The 24,548-nt window shown below is 29.5% G+C and overlaps 1 protein-coding gene and 1 pseudogene across 1 annotated transcript; both read right to left on the minus strand.

Moving 5' to 3' along the window:
* Positions 1-2,678: 2,678 nt before the first annotated feature.
* Positions 2,679-19,523, minus strand: LOC137838589 (uncharacterized; annotated as a pseudogene).
* Positions 19,524-21,877: 2,354 nt separating this feature from the next.
* LOC137838588 (replication protein A 70 kDa DNA-binding subunit B-like) lies at positions 21,878-24,279 on the minus strand. Its single transcript, XM_068647831.1, has 11 exons — positions 24,151-24,279; positions 23,776-24,043; positions 23,595-23,691; positions 23,397-23,518; positions 23,216-23,300; positions 23,008-23,140; positions 22,765-22,919; positions 22,563-22,683; positions 22,288-22,458; positions 22,127-22,216; positions 21,878-22,054 (listed from the first exon to the last, which is right to left on the minus strand). Exons 1-11 carry the CDS (start codon positions 24,277-24,279, stop codon positions 21,878-21,880), a joined length of 1,548 nt encoding a protein of 515 aa, XP_068503932.1.
* Between the last annotated feature and the right edge of the window lie 269 nt (positions 24,280-24,548).

A 24,548-nucleotide genomic window follows, 5' to 3' on the forward strand; every position in this document is an offset into this window, starting at 1 on the left:
ATTCGCATTTACAAATGCGGTCTTAGTAAATGATCGCATTTGTAAATGGGAATTCAGTATTTACAAATGCGGTCTTGGTAAATGACCGCATTTGTAAATAGTGATTTATGAATGCGGTGTTTACCAAGACCGCATTCATAAATCCTAAACCCCAAACCCCTAATTTAGAATAATATACAAATGCGGTTGTTTTAGGTAACCGCATTTGTAAATGTGATTTATGAATGCGGTCATAAGACCGCATTTGTAAATTCCAGATTTACAAATGCGTGTTGATCAAATGTGGTTCTATGACCGCATTTGTAAATTTAAAATAGCCGCATTTGTTTTACTTATCTGCACTAGTGTTTAGAAAGAGAAAAATGTTGCGAAGAGACTTTTACAGACATCTATCTATAAAAAATGATGTTATACAAACTGACGTACATGCAATATGTAAAACAAATGAAAACCAAAGTTCAAAAATTGGTCCATTTTCTGTTCCAAAAATAGAAACTTCACATGCGTTTCTTTGCAGATTTGCAAAAGACCTTTTCTGGTTTACAAAAAAAAGGAACCCTTGCTTTGAAAACCTATTTATAAAACACAGATTGAAAGCTTACAAAATTGATACTACGAAGATTGAGAATGTAAGTTTCATGAAGAAGGTAAAATGTCGTAAATCTATACATAATCGTACAAAAGAACGAAAAAATCGTACCTAGGGTTTCATATACCGTGCAATCAGTTTCACAAACATGGAAAAAAAGGGAACCCTATGTAAAGGTTTAACCCAATTTGGGAAAAAAATCACTATGCTAAGCAAAACATTCACAGTAAAAATTCCAACAAAAGGTAATGTGGGGTTTAGGAAATGACGAAGTTCTTACCAATTTACCTTGGGGTTCATATACCGTGGATTCAGTTTCATAAACATGGAAAAAAAAGGAAAACCTATCAAAGTAGAGGTTGCTGGGGTAGAGCAAATGTGATGGGGTAGAGCAAATGTGATGAACAAATAACACAAAATGGAAGAGAGGCGATGAGTTTAGGTAATTGCATCTTTTAAGAAAATCCTTGTATCAGGTGCAATAAAAATAAATTATTTAAATTTCATTAATATTTTTTAAATATTATTAAAGAATTTATTATAAAATAATTTAAAAATGAAAAAAATAGGCCCTTTGTGAAGAATGAAAAAAACCCTACACCCTCTCCCCCATCCACTCTCCCACTCTCAAAACCATGGAAAGAAACAACAAAAACAATCCCTCCCTCCTCAAACTTGATTGTTGATGGACAAACTTGATTGTTGATGGACTTTTAGAAAAAATTGATTTGACACTAACTTTACAGACTTAATCCTTCATTTGTTTAAATAGCATTACAATGACATTATTTTTTTTATTTGAATTCATTTTCAAGTTTAATATTCTCGTTAATTTAAAAAATGGAATATTGATATTTTCAACTTTGTTAAATAATTATTTAATACTATTAAACAATTTTCAATTTGTCTTATTTTACAATCTTTTCTATTTGAATCCATTTTCAAGTTTAATATTCTTTATGTTGATATTATTAATATTATTATACTTAATTTTTCATTATTTTAAATATTAAAAAAATGGAATATTGCGATTTTCAAAATTGATAAATAATTATTTCATGCTTTTCAACATTTTTCAATTTGTATTTTTTTAAATAAAGTACAAAAAAATCATTTGTATTTGAATTAATTTTCAATAATAATATTTTCAAATTCTATTATTTTTAAGTAAAGAAATGATAAACATGTAATTTACAATATTTTAGAATAAAAAATATAAATCCTAGCTTTGAATTATTTGATTTGTTAAACATGTAATTTACAATATTGGACTCTTACACGTTCTGATGAAAAAATTTGAACAATCTAAAATGTTATCTATGCATATTGTAGGGAACGAATACAACGAAAAATAAAGTAAATTAACAAAAATTAAGTAATACTTAACAAATAACAAACAAAATTAAATATTTGTCTTCGTTTAAAAACAACAACTGGAAAGATTTAGCCTAAAAGCATAACAAAAAACTTAAAAGACTTGTTAACATAAAAAATTGTCCTAAAAACTTGTCATCAATAGCAAAACCCTGATATGAGAAGATGGGTTCCTGTTATCGCATTCAAAGATAATTTTCTGGCCTGGACGAAAAGAATGACGACGACAAAAATTCTTCCAGCCGCTACCAATTTTGATGGTTCTATAAGGAAACCTTCCTTTTAAAACCTTGCATTCAACATCCTTCAATAGTCCATGCAGCGTAACCGTTTTGAATCTACCTTGGCGAAGATATTCAGAAAATGCAGGAGGTATACCCTTCAATAAAATCAAAATAGTAAGTAAACAAAAAGAATACAATATAGCAGTCATTTGAAAAAAAATCAATGATAAACTCACCAGAGAACTTGCATTTACGTCTACCGGAGTCAAATTAATGGAAAAATGGTGAAAGGGACCAATGGTCAACGATTTCCTCCCTTCAACTTCTTCCAAATAATGATTGAAATAAATTTTAGGGACATCTTCCATATAAACGGTTATATGGAAAGCGTTTTGGCCTACATAACGAAATAAGATAGTGTGATCCCCTTCAAACCCATAAAAATCATCCAAAGCCCACCACCCTGTCATGATTTCTGGCGACAACAAATCTTAGTTATATTCTACTATATGTACATTCCCTGCGCTATCTGCAAGGGTCCACTCTTCACCAAGTTCTTTTTCAAACTCAATAGCAAATGCACGATCAATATACCTAAGCTAGAAATTTTGAAAAAAAGAAAAAAAAATTAAGCAACTGTAGAAAATGTATAAAAGTAAAAAGTTAAGAAAATACCCATAAAAAATACATACTTCACCGCGGATGTTCATTGAACAAAACAGACCTTGTGTGTCAAGTTTAACAATTTCTTTAGCAGTGGGCGCAATGGCAGTGAATAATAGAACAACAGAAGTAAGGAAGTGGGAAAGAAAGTAGGACTCTGAATAATAAATGAATGGATTTAAATCAGGGTTTAAAGAATAGAAAAAGGCTACAATATATAATATAATATAATATAATGATTACTTGCTGTAGTAAATCTGGAAAGAAGATATTATGATCTTGAAAGTAGTGTATAAAGCACAATACTGTCACAATATATGGGAAAACCAAAACGGGCACAATATATATTAAAAATTACTCATAATCCCAATACTTTAATATGCTGAAGGCAGTGTATAAAGAGAAGAGAAGCATCCAGAATATAATTAATAATAATAATACTATATGATAATGATTACTTGACAAAGAATAAAGAATACAAAACGGTGTCAGTATAAAATAATATATAAAAAATTTAAATTTAATATGTTGAAGGCAATGTATATCTGAGAAATGTGAAACAGAAGAAGAACTGCAGAAGTTGTAAATGTCTAAGAAAAACTCCTATCTAAGAAACCTTCATATCAACAAAACTCAAAAAATAATAAGAAACAGATAACAAAGACTGTGGAAGTAGTTAAATGCATCAAGAAAGCAAAAAGAAATTCACATCCCATAAGCATATAACATTCTTACCATAATCAATATCAACATCAATATGAAAGAGAACAAAATCAGAATGAACATCAATATGAATTAAATTAACAATGCAATTAGAATAGCAGGAAACAAACCTAGAAATTTTGAACCGAGAAGCCTAGAAACAAATAAACAAAAAATGCCTTGGCATAAATATTAGAGTTTACCAAAAAATGTTTATGAACATCAATATGAAAGAGGACAAAATCAAAATGAAAATAGCATCGAAAGGAGGTAAAAACTCAGTACCTTTTAAGATTAAACCCTCGAAAACCCTAGAATGCAAAAAAGAACAAATATCTTCAATCGGTGACTGAATGTAACCGTAAAAAGGAGATATCTTTTAATGAACCATGGAATCAGGAGAGGACGCAACAAAAAATTATCAAATGCATCCAACGAGAAGGTAAAAACTCAGTACCTTTTACACTAAACCCTTGAAAACCCTAGAATCGAAAAAAGGACAAAAATCTTCAATCGGTGACTGAATATAACCGTAAAAAAGAGATATCCTTTGATGAACCATGGAATCAGAAGATGACACAACAAAAAATTATCAAAAATAACCAAAAGAGGAGGTAAAAAACATTACATTTTACATGCTTTGTTAATCTTGAGGTTTTCAACCATAAAACCATATACTGAAAAAACAACACCATTAACGATTAAACGATTGAAAACCCTAGAATGCAAAAAAGGAAAAAAATCTTCAATCGATGAATGAATATACGGTGGATTTGCAACAAAATAAAAATTAACCGTAAAAAGGAAATATTTTTTAATCACAAAACCCTAAAAATAGAACATAGACGTGATAATGAGACGAACAAAAATATATAAAGCATTACCTGGTCCATGGAGAATGAAGAGAAGAAAATGAAACAGAAATGAAAAGGCGTTGGATACAACACAATATATAGTGAAAGAAAATCACCATTACCATTTCAAATTTCAAAAGAAGGCGTCATTTCTAAAGATGGGTAATGATATTTTTAGGCAAAACTACTTTCCAATAGAGCAGCTCTACAGTTGTCGAAATGGTGAAAAGAGTAAAGGAAAAAAAGGAGAGAAGGGGGCAAAAGATGAAGAGGAGTTTAGGGTTTCAGAGAAAAATAGGATGAAAGAGAAAAAGAGTGTTAAAGAAAGAGAACAAAAAGAAAGCGAAATGAGGAAGAATGAGAAAACCAAACGGGAAAGTGAGTTTTAAAACGTGGCACGTGTCACGTTTTGGTTTGCCCAGGTGTGTTGTGTTGATTGGTTGAAGTTTTACTACTTTTAGTATTAAATTTTTTGGTTTTTTTCTTCAAAATTTTATGGAGAAGACACGTGTTTAAACTTACCCTGAGAGTTTTCTCCATTTGTATTATCTATAGATTCTTTCATTTCATTCTGAATTTGTCATTTCCATAAATATTATGGATTACCAATTTCAAAATTATAAAAATAAATGAAACTCACCTTTTTTTTATGAACCACGCTTTCAAAAACATTCAGTTATCATCAAATTGTCAATGGAAACCACACAAGTCCATTAAAAACGCACCAAAAATCATAAATAAAGGAAAGAAATCTCATTGATACTACTGTTGCTCTCAAGAGTATCTATGAAAATGAAGAGAAGAAAGAAGGAGGATGGTATGTGCTGACTTTGGAATTTTTAAAACCTTCCAAGTTAATTTTGTAAATGATGTAGAGGTGCAGAAAGAAAAATATAGAGGTGAAGAAAGAAACACCCTTAAAATATATGTTCTGAAACTGGTCCAAACAGACGAGATTGGAAATGCAAACGATCCGTTTTAAGTTGGTCATAGAAAATTTGAGAATTTGTCTGGCAGCTTTACAGAGTCTTATTTTTTTAATCTATATATACAATATTTGCTTTTAAACTTTATTTATGAAATTGTATTATTCAGTTTTTTTTTATGAATTTGTGTTTTCATTAAAGACTTTATTATAAATATTAAGAGAAAGTCACTTTAATCCGTTTACAACTTCTGGAACTACAAATGAAAGGCGATTGTTTTGGAACTTCAGGAACTACAACTACAACTTCTATTTCCACTTGTAAAAATATTCATTTTAAATAAATAATTTTTTTTCTTATAAACAATTAAATCTTATAACAAAAATTACTAAAACATTCTTTTTTTTTAATGTTTTTAATGATAACATTAATAATTTATGTCAAATATAAAAAAAATATTAACTAACCATTATCAAATTTTATTTCTATTCTGTAAAAATATTATTTACAAATAAAAAACTATTTCTTATAAACAATTTAATTTTTAAAAACTAATAACTATCTACATTTATTATTACAAATTCAAATTTTTTCTCTAAACTTTTTCTGCCTTTTTAAATTACTATAACATTTTTTATAACATTTAATTCTAACATCAATAATTTATGTAAAATAAAAAATAACCTACAGAATACAAATATTCATTTTAAATAAATAAATCTATTCTCTTATAAACAATTAAATGTTAAAAAAAAACTATGTACATTTATTATTAAAAATATAAAAAATATTTATTTAAACTTTTTCAGTTTTCTTTAATTACTACAATATTTTTTTAATTGTTTTAATTATAACATTAATAATTTATGTTAAATATAAAAAAAACCTAAACTTTACAAATTTCTATTTCCATTTTGTAAATCATTAATTTTATACAAATAAATATTTTTCTTAAATGTTAAAAAAATAATAACTATCTACAAAAATTAAAAAAATAAATCAAATAAAGGAATTAGAAACAACATTAATTTACTAACTCATTAACATAATTAACTAAACTAAACCCTAAACAAATTATATTACAAAAGAATAATCATCCAAACATAAATATAAAACAAAAATTAAAAACAAAAAGTTAACATAAAAAAATTAATAAACCTGAAGAACAACACAATAGGGATGAAGAACACACCAGGAGAGTGCCTGAAAATTAAGCAACTTAAGCAACCCAGAGAATTTCACAAAGCTCACAAAAAATTAGAACATAATCGATTATCCCATCAGTTACAAACAAAGGATAATCGATTATCCAAAAAAATCAAGAATAATCGATTATTGAACAAGGCAAAAAACAAGCTTAATCGATTATCAAAAGCCATAATCGATTATCACCATCTATGAACGCTTAAGATAATCGATTATGTCTTGAATTTTTAACACATAATCGATTACTGGCTTTGCATAATCGATTATCAACTCCATAATCGATTATCTGGCTAGTGCTTTTTCAGCCATAATCGATTAAGCACCATTGAAGCAAAGTCATATGCTCACCTGAGATCAACCAAGCATCTGGGATGAACCAAGCACAATGTTAGTGAACCCCTACCACACACTCTGATGCCTTACTAATCTCTCCAACCCCAGTAGAACTCAATACATATGAGGACAAGCTTCGGTTTCTTTGATCAGTGAAACAGCCATGCATGGTTTTATATACTGAACAACCAACTTAATGCACACCTACTCCTCACCCACTGCATTCACAACCTTCACAGCCTTCAATGGTCAAACGATTCTTGAGCCAAGTCAAGAATTTCACGCTTTGATGTGGCATGCATACAGGGGGCAGTGGTTTGTCCTGAAAGGGAGAGGAGAAAAACAAGGGCACAAGGGTAACTTCCTAGCTGTGATGTGGCACTCGCTCTGATGATCCCTACTTTCTCTTCATCTTGGAGAAGAGCCTAAACCCACTCCACTTTCTCCGCACTTCCTCCCTCACCCGCATTGAACGTTGGAAGCAAACGGGGTGGTACTGAGACTTCCATCGTCGACAACAGTACCACCCCCAAAACCAAACAGGGCCTAAATGTATTTTGAGTAATGTGAAAGGCATCAAGTCTCATACTATCTACTTTATCGCTTTCAAACAATTTGTATATTAAGACTTCCAATATACCTTATAAAATAGTAACATGAGTTGTTGCCCTTTAGTGCATCAAATTGCCAACTTCATTTCAATTTTTTTTCTTCACATTTTAGTTTATCTGCTTCTTCTTGTATAGGTCATTTTTACCATTTGAATTTTTTTATTATCTTTTGTTAATAAATTTTCTTATCCTATTTTTGGTTTTATCATTTCATTTTTTTTAATATAAATCCTTATCCTATATTTGGTTATGTGGATGTTGGAGACCCTTGCCTTACACGTTGCAACGTTCATCGTTCTCTCATAAATAGATGTTTTTATTTTTCTCTAAAATCATACATTTATTCATTCTCTTATATTCTCTATCTTGGATTCTACACTTTTTTTGTATTTTCTACTTATATAATCCTTAGCATATTCTACTAGAAAAGTTCTTATCATGTCTTGAATTGCATAATATATTGCAGATAAGTCTTCAAGAACAATGTTCGTTTTCTTTCACGTATTAGGAAATCACTTTGTTTGTGTTCTCAACAAAATTTTACGACATTAAATATTGAAAAATACCATTTCAATTACATAAATCTTAAAAAAAAATCTTTCTCTTCCATTTTAAATAGAGTTATAAAAAAAACGATTAAGTGACTTTAATAACAAGTTATATAAGCAAATTCTAATAATTCAAACTTGTCAAACAATTATATGAAAATACATTTAGATTATCTAAGTATGAAAGCAAAAGAACTAATCCTCCACCATTGTCACTTCTTTTGCTCATTTCTCATTTTCAAACCATTACTCTCAATATATATGAAGTTGTATGTTGAAAGGAAAAGTAGAGTAATATCTAAAAGTATAAAATATGTGTCCAATTTATAGGACTCTAACTATCCTAAAGTTTAGAACATTTTTGAAACCATTATGAAATTACAACACCAAATAATTTGCAAGTTAGTTATAACATATTCAACTAACACTCAATAATAGATCACATGTACTATAAGATAATCATATATATTAAGACTAAGGGTGTGTTTAGATTGTGGAGATGATTTGTGAGAATTTGAGAGAGTAAATGTGTGAAGATTTAAGAGAAAAATATGAAAAAAATTGAGTATGTTTTGATTAGGGTATGCTAGGGTGAATGTATGATGTATGAGAAAAATTTATTGGAGTTTGCGAGAGATGTGATGGTTGGTAGGAGATTTATAATTTTTTTAAAGGTGTAAAATGTAAGTTTACAATTTTATCCTTATAATTAAAAAAATAAATAATGAATTTTGGTCCGATAGCGGGTGACACAATAGGCCCAACACAAATACTCACTAGGAAAGGCTCGAAAATGACTCTGATACTATATTATAGAGTGGACTTTAAGCCTAACTCAACCCCATAAAACCGGCTCATAAAGTTGAGGTTTGCACCCACTTAAATACAATGAAATGTCCTTATCTCTAGTCGATGTGGGATCTCCAACAATAGTTGATTTTCAACTCAATATGTAATGTATGGAAATCAATTTTGAACTTAAATAAAATGCACAATCGATTATGAACTATGTAATACTTGGAAATCAATTTTTAACTAAAACACTCAATGTAACGAAGGGTAATTTGAGTAAAACTTACACGGTTTATATGACTTTGCTCTCCTTTCAATGTTCATAAGAGAGGAACCGAAAACTTGTCTTCCTCCATATTCTGTCCTCACACTTGCCTACACAACCACGAATCCAAAAATCACAAATTACATCCTACTTTCGATATAAATAGGAGACGGTCAAATCCAAAATACAACATAAGAGTTTGGTAACTAAAAGCAAACAATCAAGCTAGTGGTTATTTTAATTCCAGATCTAAATAAATGTATTATAATGTAATTAGTTTGAGATGTTTGAGTAATTATAAGTTATTTAGATTATATATATATATATATATATATAACTTATTAAATTATTTTTCAATATATAATAATAGTAAAATTTGTCTTAAATACTAGTACTCGTGCATCGCACGGGAAAGAAATACAGATATAATTATTAGGTACAATGATTGATGAAGTATTATTATTATTATATTAATAATATTTTATATTATATTTTTGACTTTTTTTATGATATTTTTTGAAGTTTTTTTTATTAAAGTTTCTTACTTTTATCATTTATGTCGATTCTTTTCATCTCTTTATCGGTTTGTTTTTTCTATTGTTTTTCATATATTAATAAAAATATATAAATACCTTTTTTAAATTAGTAATTTATTGTATAGCTCATGTTAAGTTTCCATTTAATTATCAATATTATATCATTTTATTCATTAATTTTTCAATATTATAATTTATATTTTGTTCATAAAATCATGTGAAATGAAAATCAAATAAATTTGTCATTATTTTTTTTTGTAAAAAAAAGAAAGAAGGTAAACATTGTAAAAGTGGCATTCTGCAGTGTACATGGTCGCCGTTTGTGGAAGTAAAAATGGATATATTTTTTTTTAGATTTTTATTTAAGTAGGAAATAAAAATATTTAGCATTTGTATTTATTTATGATTTTAAAAACTTAGAAATTTTATTAATTTTAGATTTTTATTCAAGAATGACATTAAATATTTTAGGATATGGATATATTTAGAATTCTGAATCAAATTTTGGTTTAAAAATCATAAGAATTTTTATTTATTTAGGATTTTGAAAATCTTAGAAAGAAAGACAAAGTTTTTAAGAATTCAATTGCCATTAATAAAAATATATAAATACCTTTTTTAAATTAGTAATTTATTGTATAGCTCATGTTAAGTTTCCATTTAATTATCAATATTATATCATTTTATTCATTAATTTTTTAATATTATAATTTATATTTTGTTCATAAAATCATGTGAAATGAAAATCAAAGCCAATAAATTTGTCATTATTATTTTTTGTTATTTAATTTATGGTTTAAAAAAAATACTATGAATTAGTTACAAAATTTTTTTACGAAGAATATAAAGAAGGTAAACATTGTAAAAGTGGCGTTCTGCAGTGTACATGGTCGCCGTTTGTGGAAGTGGCGTTCTGCAATGTACATGGTCGCCGTTTGTGGAAGCGGCGTTCTGTAGTGTACATAGTCGCCGTTTGTGGAAGTAAAAATGGATATATTTTTTTTAGATTTTTATTTAAGTAGGAAATAAAAATATTTAGGATATGTATTTATTTATGATTTTGAAAAACTTAGAAATTTTATTAATTTTAGATTTTTATTCAAGAATGACATTAAATATTTTAGGATATGGATATATTTAGAATTTTGAATCAAATTTTGGTTGAAAAATCATAAGAATTTTTATTTATTTAGGATTTTGAAAATCTTAGAAAGAAAGACAAAGTTTTTAAGAATTCAATTGCCATTAATAACAATATATAAATACCTTTTTTAAATTAGTAATTTATTGTATAGCTCACGTTAAGTTTCCATTTAATTATTAATATTATATCATTTTATTCATTAATTTTTCAATATTATAATTTATATTTTGTTCATAAAATCATGTGAAATGAAAATCAAAGCCAATAAATTTGTCATTATTTTTTTTTGTTATTTAATTTATGGTTTAAAAAAAATACTATGAATTAGTTACCAAAAATTTTTACAAAGAAAATAAAGAAGGTAAACATTGTAAAAGTGGCGTTCTGCAGTTACATGGTCGCCGTTTGTGGAAGTGGCGTTCTGCATTTTACATGGTCGCCGTTTGTGGAAGCGGCGTTCTGCAGTGTACATAGTCGCCGTTTCTGGAAGTAAAAATGGATATATTTTTTTTAGATTTTTATTTAAGTAGGAAATAAAAATATTTAGGATATGTATTTATTTATGATTTTGAAAAACTTAGAAATTTTATTAATTTTAGATTTTTATTCAAGAATGACATTAAATATTTTAGGATATGGATATATTTAGAATTTTGAATCAAATTTTGGTTGAAAAATCATAAGAATTTTTATTTATTTAGGATTTTAAAAATCTTAGAAAGAAAGACAAAGTTTTTAAGAATTCAATTGCCATTAATAACAATATATAAATACCTTTTTTAAATTAGTAATTTATTGTATAGCTCATGTTAAGTTTCCATTTAATTATTAATATTATATCATTTTATTCATTAATTTTTCAATATTATAATTTATATTTTGTTCATAAAATCATGTGAAATGAAAATCAAAGCCAATAAATTTGTCATTATTTTTTTTGTTATTTAATTTATGGTTTAAAAAATATACTATGAATTAGTTACCAAAAATTTTTACGAAGAAAATAAAGAAGGTAAACATTGTAAAAGTGGCGTTCTGCAGTGTACATGGTCGCCGTTTGTGGAAGCGGCGTTCTGCAGTGTACATAGTCGCCGTTTGTGGAAGCGGCGTTCTGCAGTGTACATAGTCGCCGTTTGTGGAAGTAAAAATGGATATATTTATTTTAGATTTTTATTTAAGTAGGAAATAAAAATATTTAGGATATGTATTTATTTATGATTTTGAAAAACTTAGAAATTTTATTAATTTTAGATTTTTATTCAAGAATGACATTAAATATTTTAGGATATGGATATATTTAGAATTCTGAATCAAATTTTGGTTTAAAAATCATAACAATTTTTATTTATTTAGGATTTTGAAAATCTTAGAAAGAAAGACAGTTTTTAAGAATTCAATTGTCATTAATAAAAATATATAAATACCTTTTTTAAATTAGTAATTTATTGTATAGCTCATGTTAAGTTTCCATTTAATTATCAATATTATATCATTTTATTCATGAATTTTTCAATATTATAATTTATATTTTGTTCATTAAATCATGTGAAATGAAAATCAAAGCCAATAAATTTGTCATTATTTTGTTTTGTTATTTAATTTATGGTTTAAAAAAAATACTATGAATTAGTTACCAAAATTTTTTACGAAGAAAATAAAGAAGGTAAACATTGTAAAAGTGGCGTTCTGCAGTGTACATAGTCGCCGTTTGTGGAAGTGGCGTTCTGCAATGTACATGGTCGCCGTTTGTAAGAGTGGCGTTCTGCAGTGTACATGGTCGCCGTTTGTGGAAGTGGCGTTCTGCAGTGTACATGGTCGTCGTTTGTGGAAGCGGCGTTCTGCCGTGTACATAGTCGCCGTTTGTGGAAGTAAAAATGGATATATTTCTTTTAGATTTTTATTTAAGTAGGAAATAAAAATATTTAGGATTTGTATTTATTTATGATTTTGAAAAACTTAGAAATTTTATTAGTTTTAGATTTTTATTCAAGAATGACATTAAATATTTTAGGATATGGATATATTTAGAATTTTGAATCAAATTTTGGTTTAAAAATCATAAGAATTTTTATTTATTTAGGATTTTGAAAATCTTAGAAAGAAAGACAAAGTTTTTAAAAATTCAATTGCCATTAATAAAAATATATAAATACTTTTTTTAAATTAGTAATTTATTGTATAGCTCATGTTAAGTTTCCATTTAATTATCAATATTATAATATTTTATTCATTAATTTTTCAATATTATAATTTATATTTTGTTCATAAAATCATGTGAAATGAAAATCAAAGCCTATAAATTTGTCATTATTTTTTTTTTGTTATTTAATTTATGGTTTAAAAAAAATACTATGAATTAGTTACCAAAAATTTTTACGAAGAAAATAAAGAAGGTAAACATTGTAAAAGTGGCGTTCTGCAGTGTACATAGTCGCCGTTTGTGGAAGTGACATTCTGCACTGTACATGGTCGCCGTTTGTAAGAGTGGCGTTCTGCAGCGTACATGGTCGCCATTTGTGGAAGTGGCGTTCTGCAGTGTAAATTGAATGTGACAATATGATTTAACTTCAAATTACAATTCAAGGTGTAACATATAACAACTTCAGTATAAAGAACATTTTTTGTCTTGTTTGTTACATTCCCATCTTCATCAAGAATAAGAATTCTCAATCCTTTCTTCGTTCTGACTCTAGAGACAGCTACATACAACTGTCCATGTGTGAAAACTGGACGTGGAAGATATATACCAACTTTTGCCAATGATTGACCTTGGCTCTTATTAATTGTCATTGCAAAACATAAAGCTACTGGAAATTGTCTTCTTTGGAATTTAAAGGGCATACCTGCATCTGAAGGGATCAAATTCATTCTTGAAATCAATATTTTCTCACCAATGTTTGTTCCTGTTAGAACTGTTGCACGAATTACATTTTTACTCAAAGCAATAACTTGCAACCTTGTTCCATTACAAAGACCATTGGCTTGATCAATATTTCTCAAAAGCATAATAGGCACGCCAATTTTCAACTTAAGTCGATGATTTGGTATCCCTGGACATTTTATCTCATTTAAGAATTCAGACGTGAACCATTCCCCTTGAATCTCCTGGTCTTCATCTGATTGGCAAGGTGTATCCGAGCTAAGATAAGTTATTTCTTGAGCACTTAATAGAGATAAAATAAAATCATTCACTTGCTCTACTGATTCAGTTGTGGGACAAAGTATTGCTCCATCCTCAAAGTACCCAGGAGACACCATGTTAGTCAAAAAATTAGGATAAACAAAATTAACCAATGACAACAAAGGGGTTTCAGTGGCCTCAATCAATAGATCATGTGGGATTTCCACTGAACACTCACCATTCTCATTAAAACCAATTTTACCATCTCCAATTTTCAGGATCCAATCAGCAAATTCTTTGATATTCTCTGCACTTTAATTAGATTTTGCATGGTTTAGTCTCATGTTCTGAGAAAGTTTTAAGACTTGACAACTTAGCCAAAGATGAGAAGAGTTGATTGTTGACTTCACAACATCATATCTTGATGCTTTTTTTACAACTGGCAATATTTGCCTGAAATCACCTCCTAAGACCACAACCTTCCCACCAAATGGTTTCTTACTATTTTCTTCATGCACCGTTCTCATAAGATCTCTCAAAGTTCTGTCAAAGGCTTCAAAGCACATTCGATTCATCATTGGTGCTTCATCCCATATAATCAATTTTGTTTCAATTAAAAGCCTGGCCCTATGACTTCCTTGAGCTATGTTGCAAGTTGAGTCTTCATTTATTAAAATAGGAATACAAAATCTAGAATGTGTTGTCTTCCCTCCAGGAAGCAATAAAAAAGCAATTCCGCTCGATGCTACATTCAACACAATCTTTCCTGTAGATCTAATTGCAGCAGATAATGTTCTCCAAATGAAAGTTTTTCCTGTTCCACCATAACCATATAGAAAGAAAAAACCACCCTTTTCAGAGACAACTGATGAAATGATGTTTTCATAAACATTTAGTTGCTCAGCAGTGAGACATTTCAACAATGATGTATGCTCTTTTACCATTTCATCTTTGTTGTAGTTAAGTTCATCCATAATAAAGCTATTTTGAAAGAAAGATGAATGAGAAGGATCAAGTTGTGGCAAACAAACAAACTCTTGTAATGGCCTGCCATTTGCCATCAATAACTCTTGTATTTCTAATAAGCAAAGATCATGTAGTTCTTTATCCTCAATCCGAAGACCTAACATTTTTCAAATATACAAAACACATTCATAATTTATAGTTGAAACTATGTAATTAAAATTTTCATTTTAAAGAATCAGTACCTGGCAACCGTAACTCCTTTCTTTTGTGGTATAAAATTCCGTCTGACAGTAATTTCCAAGAAGCATTCCAAACCACATCCGGTTTGGACATTGTATTCATGAACAATAATGAAACAAATAGATGCCTGAGTTCATGACCAGAAGCTAATTCACTTGCTTCTTTTATTGCATCAATGAATTCTTTGTCATCTTTCAATAGCCCTAGTGCATAGCAAGCTTCTTCATATGTATTTATTTGCCCATTTACTGTCCTGATGCTAGCATAGTCAAACAACCTTTTTGAATAGTTAACAATATCCTCATGTAATAAAATTCTCCAGATCCAGGTGGTACATAGGTGAGTCTACCAATATTCTGACCTTGCTTCCTTGGTTTCCATTGTCTTTGTGTAGCAATCCAGACAAACTTGGTTGGAAATTCAGCATATGTCAAATTCCTTCCATCAGCATATTTTTTGTTGGCATCAAACCAACCGAGAAACATTGTCTTCATAGATTCATTATTTTGAAATACCTGATCAAGATTATCATCATCTTTAAACAGAATGGATTGTTGATTCTGTAAATGATATGATAACTTTTGTACAGGTGGCCATCTATGATGTATGTCAAAGCCAAAAGTTCTCCAAACAGCTTCACACAGAGATAAATATCTACAATCATAATAATTCTTGATTTCATCAACATCTTGTGTACTACCATTGATAATTTTCATTGTAGCCATGTCAGGCCCTTTGTTGACATATTTGAAAAGATATTTGATAGAATTTGACTTGTTGCAATATTCTGTATTCACATGTGCTTGATACCTCATAAGAAGATGGGGACTATATGGAACAACATTGCTATTATCCATTTGGATACCATTTTTTTCCACAAAAATTCCATTATTCCGACGTTTATAGATTGGATATCCATCTTCATCAATAGTAGTTACACATGTAAACTTTTTGGGAAAGAATTTTGAACATTTACCTTGTTTCATGCAAGGTGAATTTAATTTAGCCACTCCACATGGTCCATGTATCATGTAGCTTTTGACAACTTTGAACAATTTCGGATACAAATTTGGGTGAGGTAATTCAGCAGATATGACTTTATCAATATCTGTTGAATTTTGCAGCTTGTTTGATCCATCCAACCATAATAGTATATGAGCATGTGGTAAACCTCTTTTTTGAAATTCAATGGTGTACATTCCTGAAACAAAAGAAAAATATATGCAGAATTAATTATGGGAATATGCAGAAAAGTATATGCAGAAAACATACTACTGTAAATAATAACCTGCACTTGTTTGACCAAAAAAGTTATTCTTCTTGAAATCGGTCATCATTTGATCAAGTTTGATTTTGAAGACTCTACAAACAATATCAGGTCTATCTGATGGACTTAATCCTTTTGGCTCAAGAGCATCACGAATTTCTGGCCAATTGACATTGCATGTTATTGTTATGAACAAATCAGGATAACTAAATCTTTTACAGATGGCCATAACATCTTGGCAATTATTGAACATGTAACGCATACCACCCGTAAAAGATGAAGGCAAAACCACACGTCTACCAACGCAGGAAGAATCAGTCTCTCCTCTGTTAATTGCTTCTTGTAAGCCATTCAAAATTTCAGACCGAATTAATTTTTGATTTGCCCTAATCAGAGACAAACGTTGTGCTTCAATCATGGTATAACAATCCACCAAAAATTGTTGAAACAACCTACGTGCATGTACTATGTTACCAAACTCACAATTTCTTTCTTGAATTCTGAATGCAATAAATTCCCTTAAGAAAACACGGATTCTTTTTCTAGTTTCACTGCCACGGTGTCGGTCCCTTATTGGAATATTTTCTTGATAACCATCTTCTCCATAGGGGAACATCAAAGGATATTGTAGTGGAATGAAAGCGGTATGTGTTTCATGAAGCCTTGTTAAATTACCACAATTCTTCTTAACAATTATATCTCTGCCTACGTCCATGTTAGCAAAATCTCCCACAATTAGAGCAGCTATTTCATCTGATGACGGCGTGTTGTACACTCTTGGATCTTTGAATCTATTTCTAAATAATCGAAGTGTAAAATCTGATGGTCTATCCTGAACAGAGACATCCCTTACTCTTCGAAAGGATTTAGCAAGAACATTCTACTCATCAATCATCTTTATGAAATCACCAACCAGTGATTTATCAAGTATGGATTTATCATTATTTGACCTGAAACCATATCCAACAGAATTAACCATAAACAATGCGACAAATAGAATGTTTAAGTATGAGTAAATACAGAAATACTTACTCAAAATGGCTCATTCTATTAATTAATTCATTCTCTGTATCATATATATACAATTGTGCAAACTTGGGATTTGAACCTGCCTCTGGTAACAAACTTCCAATACAGTGATAATTTTGGCCACTAAGTATGAACTGAGGAGGTGCACTACCATTATTCATAGAAGAATCAATCTTTCCACCAATTGAAGTAAAGGAGAACATACTGTTGTAAGTTCTAATGTTATCTAAGAAATGCTTGCTTTTAGGATCTTCACCATTTAATAATTTGTGTAGCACTTTTGGGGGTCTTTGTAGGAAAGGTAGTTGTACTTTTCCATTTTGGCAACATATAGAAAATTGAACTTCTTGTGGACGTTTTGATTTATCAGCTCGTTCCTCATACCACAAAATAGCTCCACAGTGAACACATTCAATCAAAGGTTGACCAACATGAAGAACATCTGAAAATTAAAAAGAACTCATATAATTTTGGTTTCTATACAGGAATCATGAGTTCTAATATGATGTATTATGAATAAATTAATAATGTATTAGAAATGCTTTACTTTCTCACATAATTGCTATTATGCTCACAGAAGTTATACAATATCAACAATTACATAATGTGCTAACCTTGTAATTAAGATTTTGAATATAGTTCACTTCTAAAATTGTTGTATACATCATCTGAGATAAATAAAATAATCATAGTTAGATATGGGAATAGTTCTATACACAATATGAGGAAGCACCTTAAAGATAATTTACCATTATTTTCATAACTTGGAGAAGATTCAGGATAATGCAAAGTTTTGCTAAATGAATTCATTATGTTCAAAGGATATCTAATAGCTTTCTTTTGAGAGACAGAGTAAGAATGGTGTCCACCTCCAGAACAATGAATAAATTCAATTTCTCCTGTATAGACAAATTATTGATATCAAAAATGGATACATATAAACAGTAATTAATAAATTACAATTGCAACCTATTTGTTCTTCATCAATTTTTTGATGTGTTCCATAATGAGTACTTAATATTCAAAGGTAACTGATATAATTTCTTATTTTGCACATGGTCAGATGACTTTTGGAGTTCAGAACATAAAGAAGATATTTGAGCCAACACTGGAGTATCTGTCATCAAAGTTTAAAATAAGATATGACATCTCACAAATCCAGTATTAATTGAATAACTTAATGAATTTCATGGTTTAAGACGTCCACTTACTATAGTTCAATTCCGATAATGGTTTCCTTTGTGCAATTGAGTGCAGTGTGTTTTGAATTCCAGAACGACTAACTGCAAATAAAGAATAGTATAAACAATCATTAATTTAGTTAATGATATACAATATTACTTTATAACTAAGGCTTAAAGACTTACCTATACTTAAAGGACATGAGGGTTGTCTATTCTCTAAGTCTGATCTTGCATTCTGTGACAACATAGGCTTTGTACCCCTTAAGATTTTGTTTTTGGTTGTACATTGTGGGGTAACAACCATGGAATGTTCCTTTGTTGCATTTTCGGATGAACTGTAAAGTACATCTGCATTAAATTTTGATATTGAATGCATTAGCAGTTGCTTCAGAAAACTTACATTCTAAACTCTAAATAATTACTTGCATATAAGGTCTAACCCGAATATAAGTTTCTTGCAGACTTAGCATTACTTGACAGACAAAAATCTTCTGTATTGTCTCTGCCAAAAAATGCATTTTGTGTGTAGTTTAATCCATATGCAGTAGTTGTTACCTTATTCCTTTGGCTTATGGTTTCTTCCTTAAAAACCAACTTCATTTTCTTTGTTGGATTGTGGTATGATTTGTCATGGACATCTGTAGTGCATTTTCATTGTAATGCATTAGTAGTAAATAATAAACAACAATCATAAACTCATATACCTGTTCTTAAAACAGAATCTGCTTCTCCAAATGAAATTGTGCTTGTCTGAGAACTTTGTTCACTGCAATTTTTATTTGAAGTGCCTGAAGAAATATAGTTATCAATGATAAACTTAAATTCAATATTACAAAAAAATAAAAACACATGAGTTTCTACCTATGACTTTGCTAGTTTTTCTGTTGAACTTGTTTTGAAGGATGATTTTCCTTCGATTTCTTGCATACTTGGACTCATATGGATCCATATGAATATAGAGTTATTAGTGAAGTTCAATTAATTCCTCAATTAAAGTCACAAAACAATTGGTTAAATACTTACTCACCATGGAAAGTTTAGAGCGGGAATATCCAAATTTTTCATTTTGGGTTGCACTTTGACATTCTGCAGTTTGGGTTAAGGTATTTGTACATAATATGCTTATTCTGCTAAAGTAAAAGCAAATTAGGCTAGACGACAAACTTTCACACAATAGAACCAAGTTCTATTAATAAAGGTGCCTGCACATTCCAAAATTGGATTAATAAAGGTTACTACACATTCTAAAATTGGATGTTATACTTACAAATATTACTGACAAAGATTCAGAAAGCACATTTTATGAAAACTTATTGACATTGGTAGGTTCCCAAGGTACATATTGAGCATCCCATAATATGTCTCAGATTGAATACTGTGCTTGAACAATTATTTTATGGACAATTAAATTTTATATGTTCTGATATAAGCACAACTAAACTACTGCTTTTGTGCAGGATGCTCCATTCAAAATTATTCAGATTTGAGATAATCTTTTTTTCATAATTAATGGAAGATTGAGCAGAATGAATCTTCTGGATATGGACATTGGTAACTACTCAAGCTACATATTGAAGATCCATAAAATTTTTTGATACTTCAACAGTGTATTTATGATACTGTCATGAAACGTCCAATATCTATATATAAACCAATATTCTGCTTGAAATTTTATTTTATAACCTATTAATAATTCTTACAATTACAATTTTTAATTCTTTCAATTACAATTTATAACTAGTAAAATCATTTGAAGAGAAGTGTTATATTTGGTTTATTTTATTTAGATACTGTATAAAGGTGAATGGACATAGTCGCCGTTTGTGGAAGTGACGTTCTGCAGTGTACATAGTCGCCATTTGTAAAAGTGGCGTTCTGCAGTGTACATAGTCGCCGTTTGTGAAAGTGGCGTTCTGCAGTGTACATAGTCGCCGTTTGTGGAAGTGGTGTTCTTCAGTGTACATAGTCGTCATTTGTAAAAGTGGCGTTCTGCAGTGTACATAATCGGTTGACGTCAGGTTGGTGTCATCGTCGTGTTAGATAACGGAAGATCAGGTGGTCTGGCATCGCCGCAAGAAGCACATCGCCGGAAAAATAAATAATTTATTTGAAAAATAAATAATTTATTTGAAAAATAAATAATTTATTTGAAAAATAAATAATTTATTTGAAAAATAAATAATTTATTTATAAATTTTGAAAAACATATAAATTTAGTTAATTTGGATTCTTATTTAAGAATGACATTAAATTTTTTGGGACATATATTTATTTAGGATTTTAAATACTCATAACTTTTATTTATTTTAAATTTTTATTTAAGTAGGAAATAAAATAATTTAATATTTTGTATTTATCCGTATATTAGTTCTCAATTTTATATTAGTCTATTTTAATGAGAATAAAAAACAATTGCATTAAGAAAGATCTATGATAAATCTTTCAATTTTTATAGATTTTCATAACATCAATATAGAAGAGGTGAAATTAAAATTACAATATTTGCTAATAATTGCCTACAACTCTTCATGATACTAATACAACAACTTTTATGCACTCACAACAATTATGATATTATTATCAACACAAATTACAATCCATGCTACAAATTCAGATGATACAATACATCAAATGGTGCCTGCACAGGATAAATAAAAATAAGTTAGGACAAATAAAAATAAGTTTTCAGTTATTATACTTTATACTTCAGAAAGTAGATGAAGAGAAAGAGTAGTCCAAGAAGAGAGAACAATATTCCATGATGAAGAACATCTATCACCTTAAAATAGTCGCCGTTTAAGGTACATAGTCGCCTTCTATAGGTGCTTTGTGATTCTGATGCAAAATCTTCTGCAAAAATGATATAGAATACTGGAAAACGAAACAAACAGAAAAGTAACAATATTAATACCAGTGGAGCAAAGGAAATGCAAAAAAGATGAAGAGATATGTGCTTGCTTCAAATGTGCTTGCTTCATTTCTCACAATCTACAACTTTCCTGTGACAGAAGTTTCTGCATCCTCTCACAATCTTCAGCCATTGAATATCAAAATATTCAAATGTACAAAATAACAATAGCAATACACAACTATACAATGCAAGACATAACATGTCATATATAATAGTATTTATCCATAAATAACACCAATAAATAAGTCCAATAATATTAAATGAAAAACATAATTCTGCAAAATATTTCAAATGTATAGCAATATTACATAATTGAAGAATGTTTGTTGATTTAGGAATGTTCCATAATATCCTCCAAACATCAAATTTGAGCATAATCCTTAAACTACATTTCACTTTTCAATTTTAATATTTCTTTTAAATGTTTTAAGCGGAAGATTTTCCTCTGCAACTTCAATCAATGTTGGAGATTGTCTCTTAAGTGGAGTCACTGTAGCATTGTCATTGCTCAAATCCACAGTTTGGGATTGACACTCGTTGCATTCACTGCCAAACTTGTTCAACAAATCCTGTTTCAATACACACACATTAAGAATAAATGTTTTCAACTAATGTTACTCTCTATCAGAATTAAACAATACCTCTGTGATGTTCTCACAGGAAGCATCAGTCAAAGCTAGTTTGCCTTTGCCCTTTTTGCCATCTTGATCATACAATTCCTTCTCAAAAAACTGCATTTAAAGAAATCAGTATTGAAGAAATATTTTATATTACACACATGGTACTGGAAAGCATAACTTACCAATGAACTATTATTGCCACGAATGAAACGTTCTATGATGTCTTCATCCATACAAATTTTTTTAACTCTAAAGGTTTGCTCAAACCTGAAACCTGTATCAGTTTTTAAATCAACCTTGAATAAAACCTTTTTCTCCAGTATGTCTGCAAATTCTTTTGGAAGATTTCCATTCTAAAATCAAAATGAAATTCAAATTAACCAAGATCTTTATATATATATATATATATATATATATAATATAATATAATTCACATCTAAAGGTGTGCAACGATAACCTTATCATGAGTTTCCAAAATTTCAGCACATGATTTGTTCAGCAGTGAGTTTGCTTCTCTGTCAAAGAGAATGAAAGTGGTAGAATCAGTCTCATCAATGACACGTAGTTGCACTTTATATCTGCCATAAAAAACAATATCAGTATTGAACTGCAGTCAATATTGAGTAATAAATAAATAAGAAACATTGCAAAATGTGTACCTAAACGTGACTTTCATAATGTGCTTGTTACATTTCTCACAAAAAAACATTTTGGAGTCAGGATAAATTGCCTTATTACAGATGCAGGCAGTGTACCACCAATCATCATTGTCCACAACATGTTTTATAGTGCAAAGAACTATGAAGGTGTTCACCTGTGTAAATATAAATTGTAAATATCATGTCTAAATAAGTGAAAACCAAAGACAAATCACGAATTACAAAATATGTAATGACATTTACTTCTCTACAATCCTTCAGCCCTGCTATGGTGGTCCTGGTGGAGGTTTGAAGGAATTCATCTTCAGGAGTTTGCTTTGAAGATTCACATAGTTGGCTTAGCCCCTGGGATGGAGAATCCATACTTTCTAACATCCTTTACATTAAAACTACATTAGAATACACGCAAACCATCTTTTGAACACAACAAATAATGATATTTGTAAAGTACCTCTTTTTCAACGGTAAGGCTTCTTCAGTCAGTACATTATATTCCACTTTTGTGCAATCAATGCAGTTCTGAATATAGATATTGTCTATATAATACTATAAATTAACATGTAAGAAAAATATACTTGGAACCTAATTATTGAAAATAGAAATAAGATACTTTGATTGATCCAAAATGATACCTCTGAACAACTTTACTTTGGCAAATTGGATAGCTATAACTACATTCTCTACTTCCCCAGCAGCGAGGAAGGCATTTAACTGATCTACATAATTGCCGAAGAGCGTGCATTGAATCCGAAAACTACTCTCAAAAAACATCTTTGTTAAAACGTTAGTTTAAAAAAAGGAAACAATGGTGGACTGAAGTTACAACATACCCATCACAATCTATGGAGATGACATTCAGTTTGCTAGTTCTTCCTTCCTTTCGCAATTCGCGTTCTGTTCCCACTCCAGTCAGAACTCCAATTATATCTACATAAAAAGATTACTGAAGTTAAAAACAGTAATGTTGTATTAAAACATTAAACCCTAAAAACAACATATAATTTCACTAACCCCCTAAATAGTCTGTGTCAAAGCCAGGAGCAAAAATCAGAGAGAGAGGTGTGTATTGTGGTGTACTTTGTGGTACCACTTCATTAGCCATTAAAGATACCTTCGTCCCATACTGAAAGTTGATCTTATACTCATGTTTTGTTGTTCTGTAAGACCCTGAGTTGGAGGCAACAGTAAAAGATTGTATGGAATATACACGATCTTCACATATTTGATTCTGAAATTTGTATATAAGAGTCCTCCTCACAGATGCATGTATACGGACTCCCTACAAAGTTCAAAAACAAAACAATCTTTAAACACAACAAATGAAAAATATATGTTTGTTAGAACCGAGAGTTTTTTTGAAAAACTTATTTCTTCATCCTGTAGAACCATCTCTAGTGAAAATGGAATTTTCTGTTTGGTGAAATCTTGCACACACCATAGTCGTAACACTCTGACAACCACATTCCATGTCTCCTTTGTTGAATTAACGTCATTTAAGAAATGAGTTAACGTCATTAGTGTATTCCAACAAATGGACCAAACAATTTTTGTGTATTCCAGCAAATGGACCAAACAGTTTCAGTGACACAACACAATGACAAAAGTTCATTTAAATAGTGACATTCCAAAAAAATGATGCACCATTTTCATTAATTGATTTATTTTTTTTATATTTATTAATTTATTAATTTACCTCGTAGCTGTACAGTAGAGGTTTAGAATGCAGGTTCAGAATGCACTTCTTATGATGCCTTTTAGGATTGGACTTTGCATGTGTCAGCCCA

This window comes from Phaseolus vulgaris, chromosome 4 (assembly GCF_051622355.1).
Source record: "Phaseolus vulgaris cultivar YP4 chromosome 4, ASM5162235v1, whole genome shotgun sequence".
Taxonomy (NCBI): domain Eukaryota; kingdom Viridiplantae; phylum Streptophyta; class Magnoliopsida; order Fabales; family Fabaceae; genus Phaseolus; species Phaseolus vulgaris.

Excerpts from the sequence above, each read along its gene's own strand:
- LOC137838588 (XM_068647831.1), bottom strand. The coding sequence starts at position 24,279 with ATGACGTTAACTCATTTCTTAAATGACGTTAATTCAACAAAGGAGACA. Across the intron at positions 23,519-23,594 it reads ATCTCCATAGATTGTGATGG|TTTTCGGATTCAATGCACGC; the intron begins GTATGTTGTAAC and ends TTTTGAGAGTAG. Across the intron at positions 22,920-23,007 it reads GGCTGAAGGATTGTAGAGAA|GTGAACACCTTCATAGTTCT; the intron begins GTAAATGTCATT and ends ATATTTACACAG.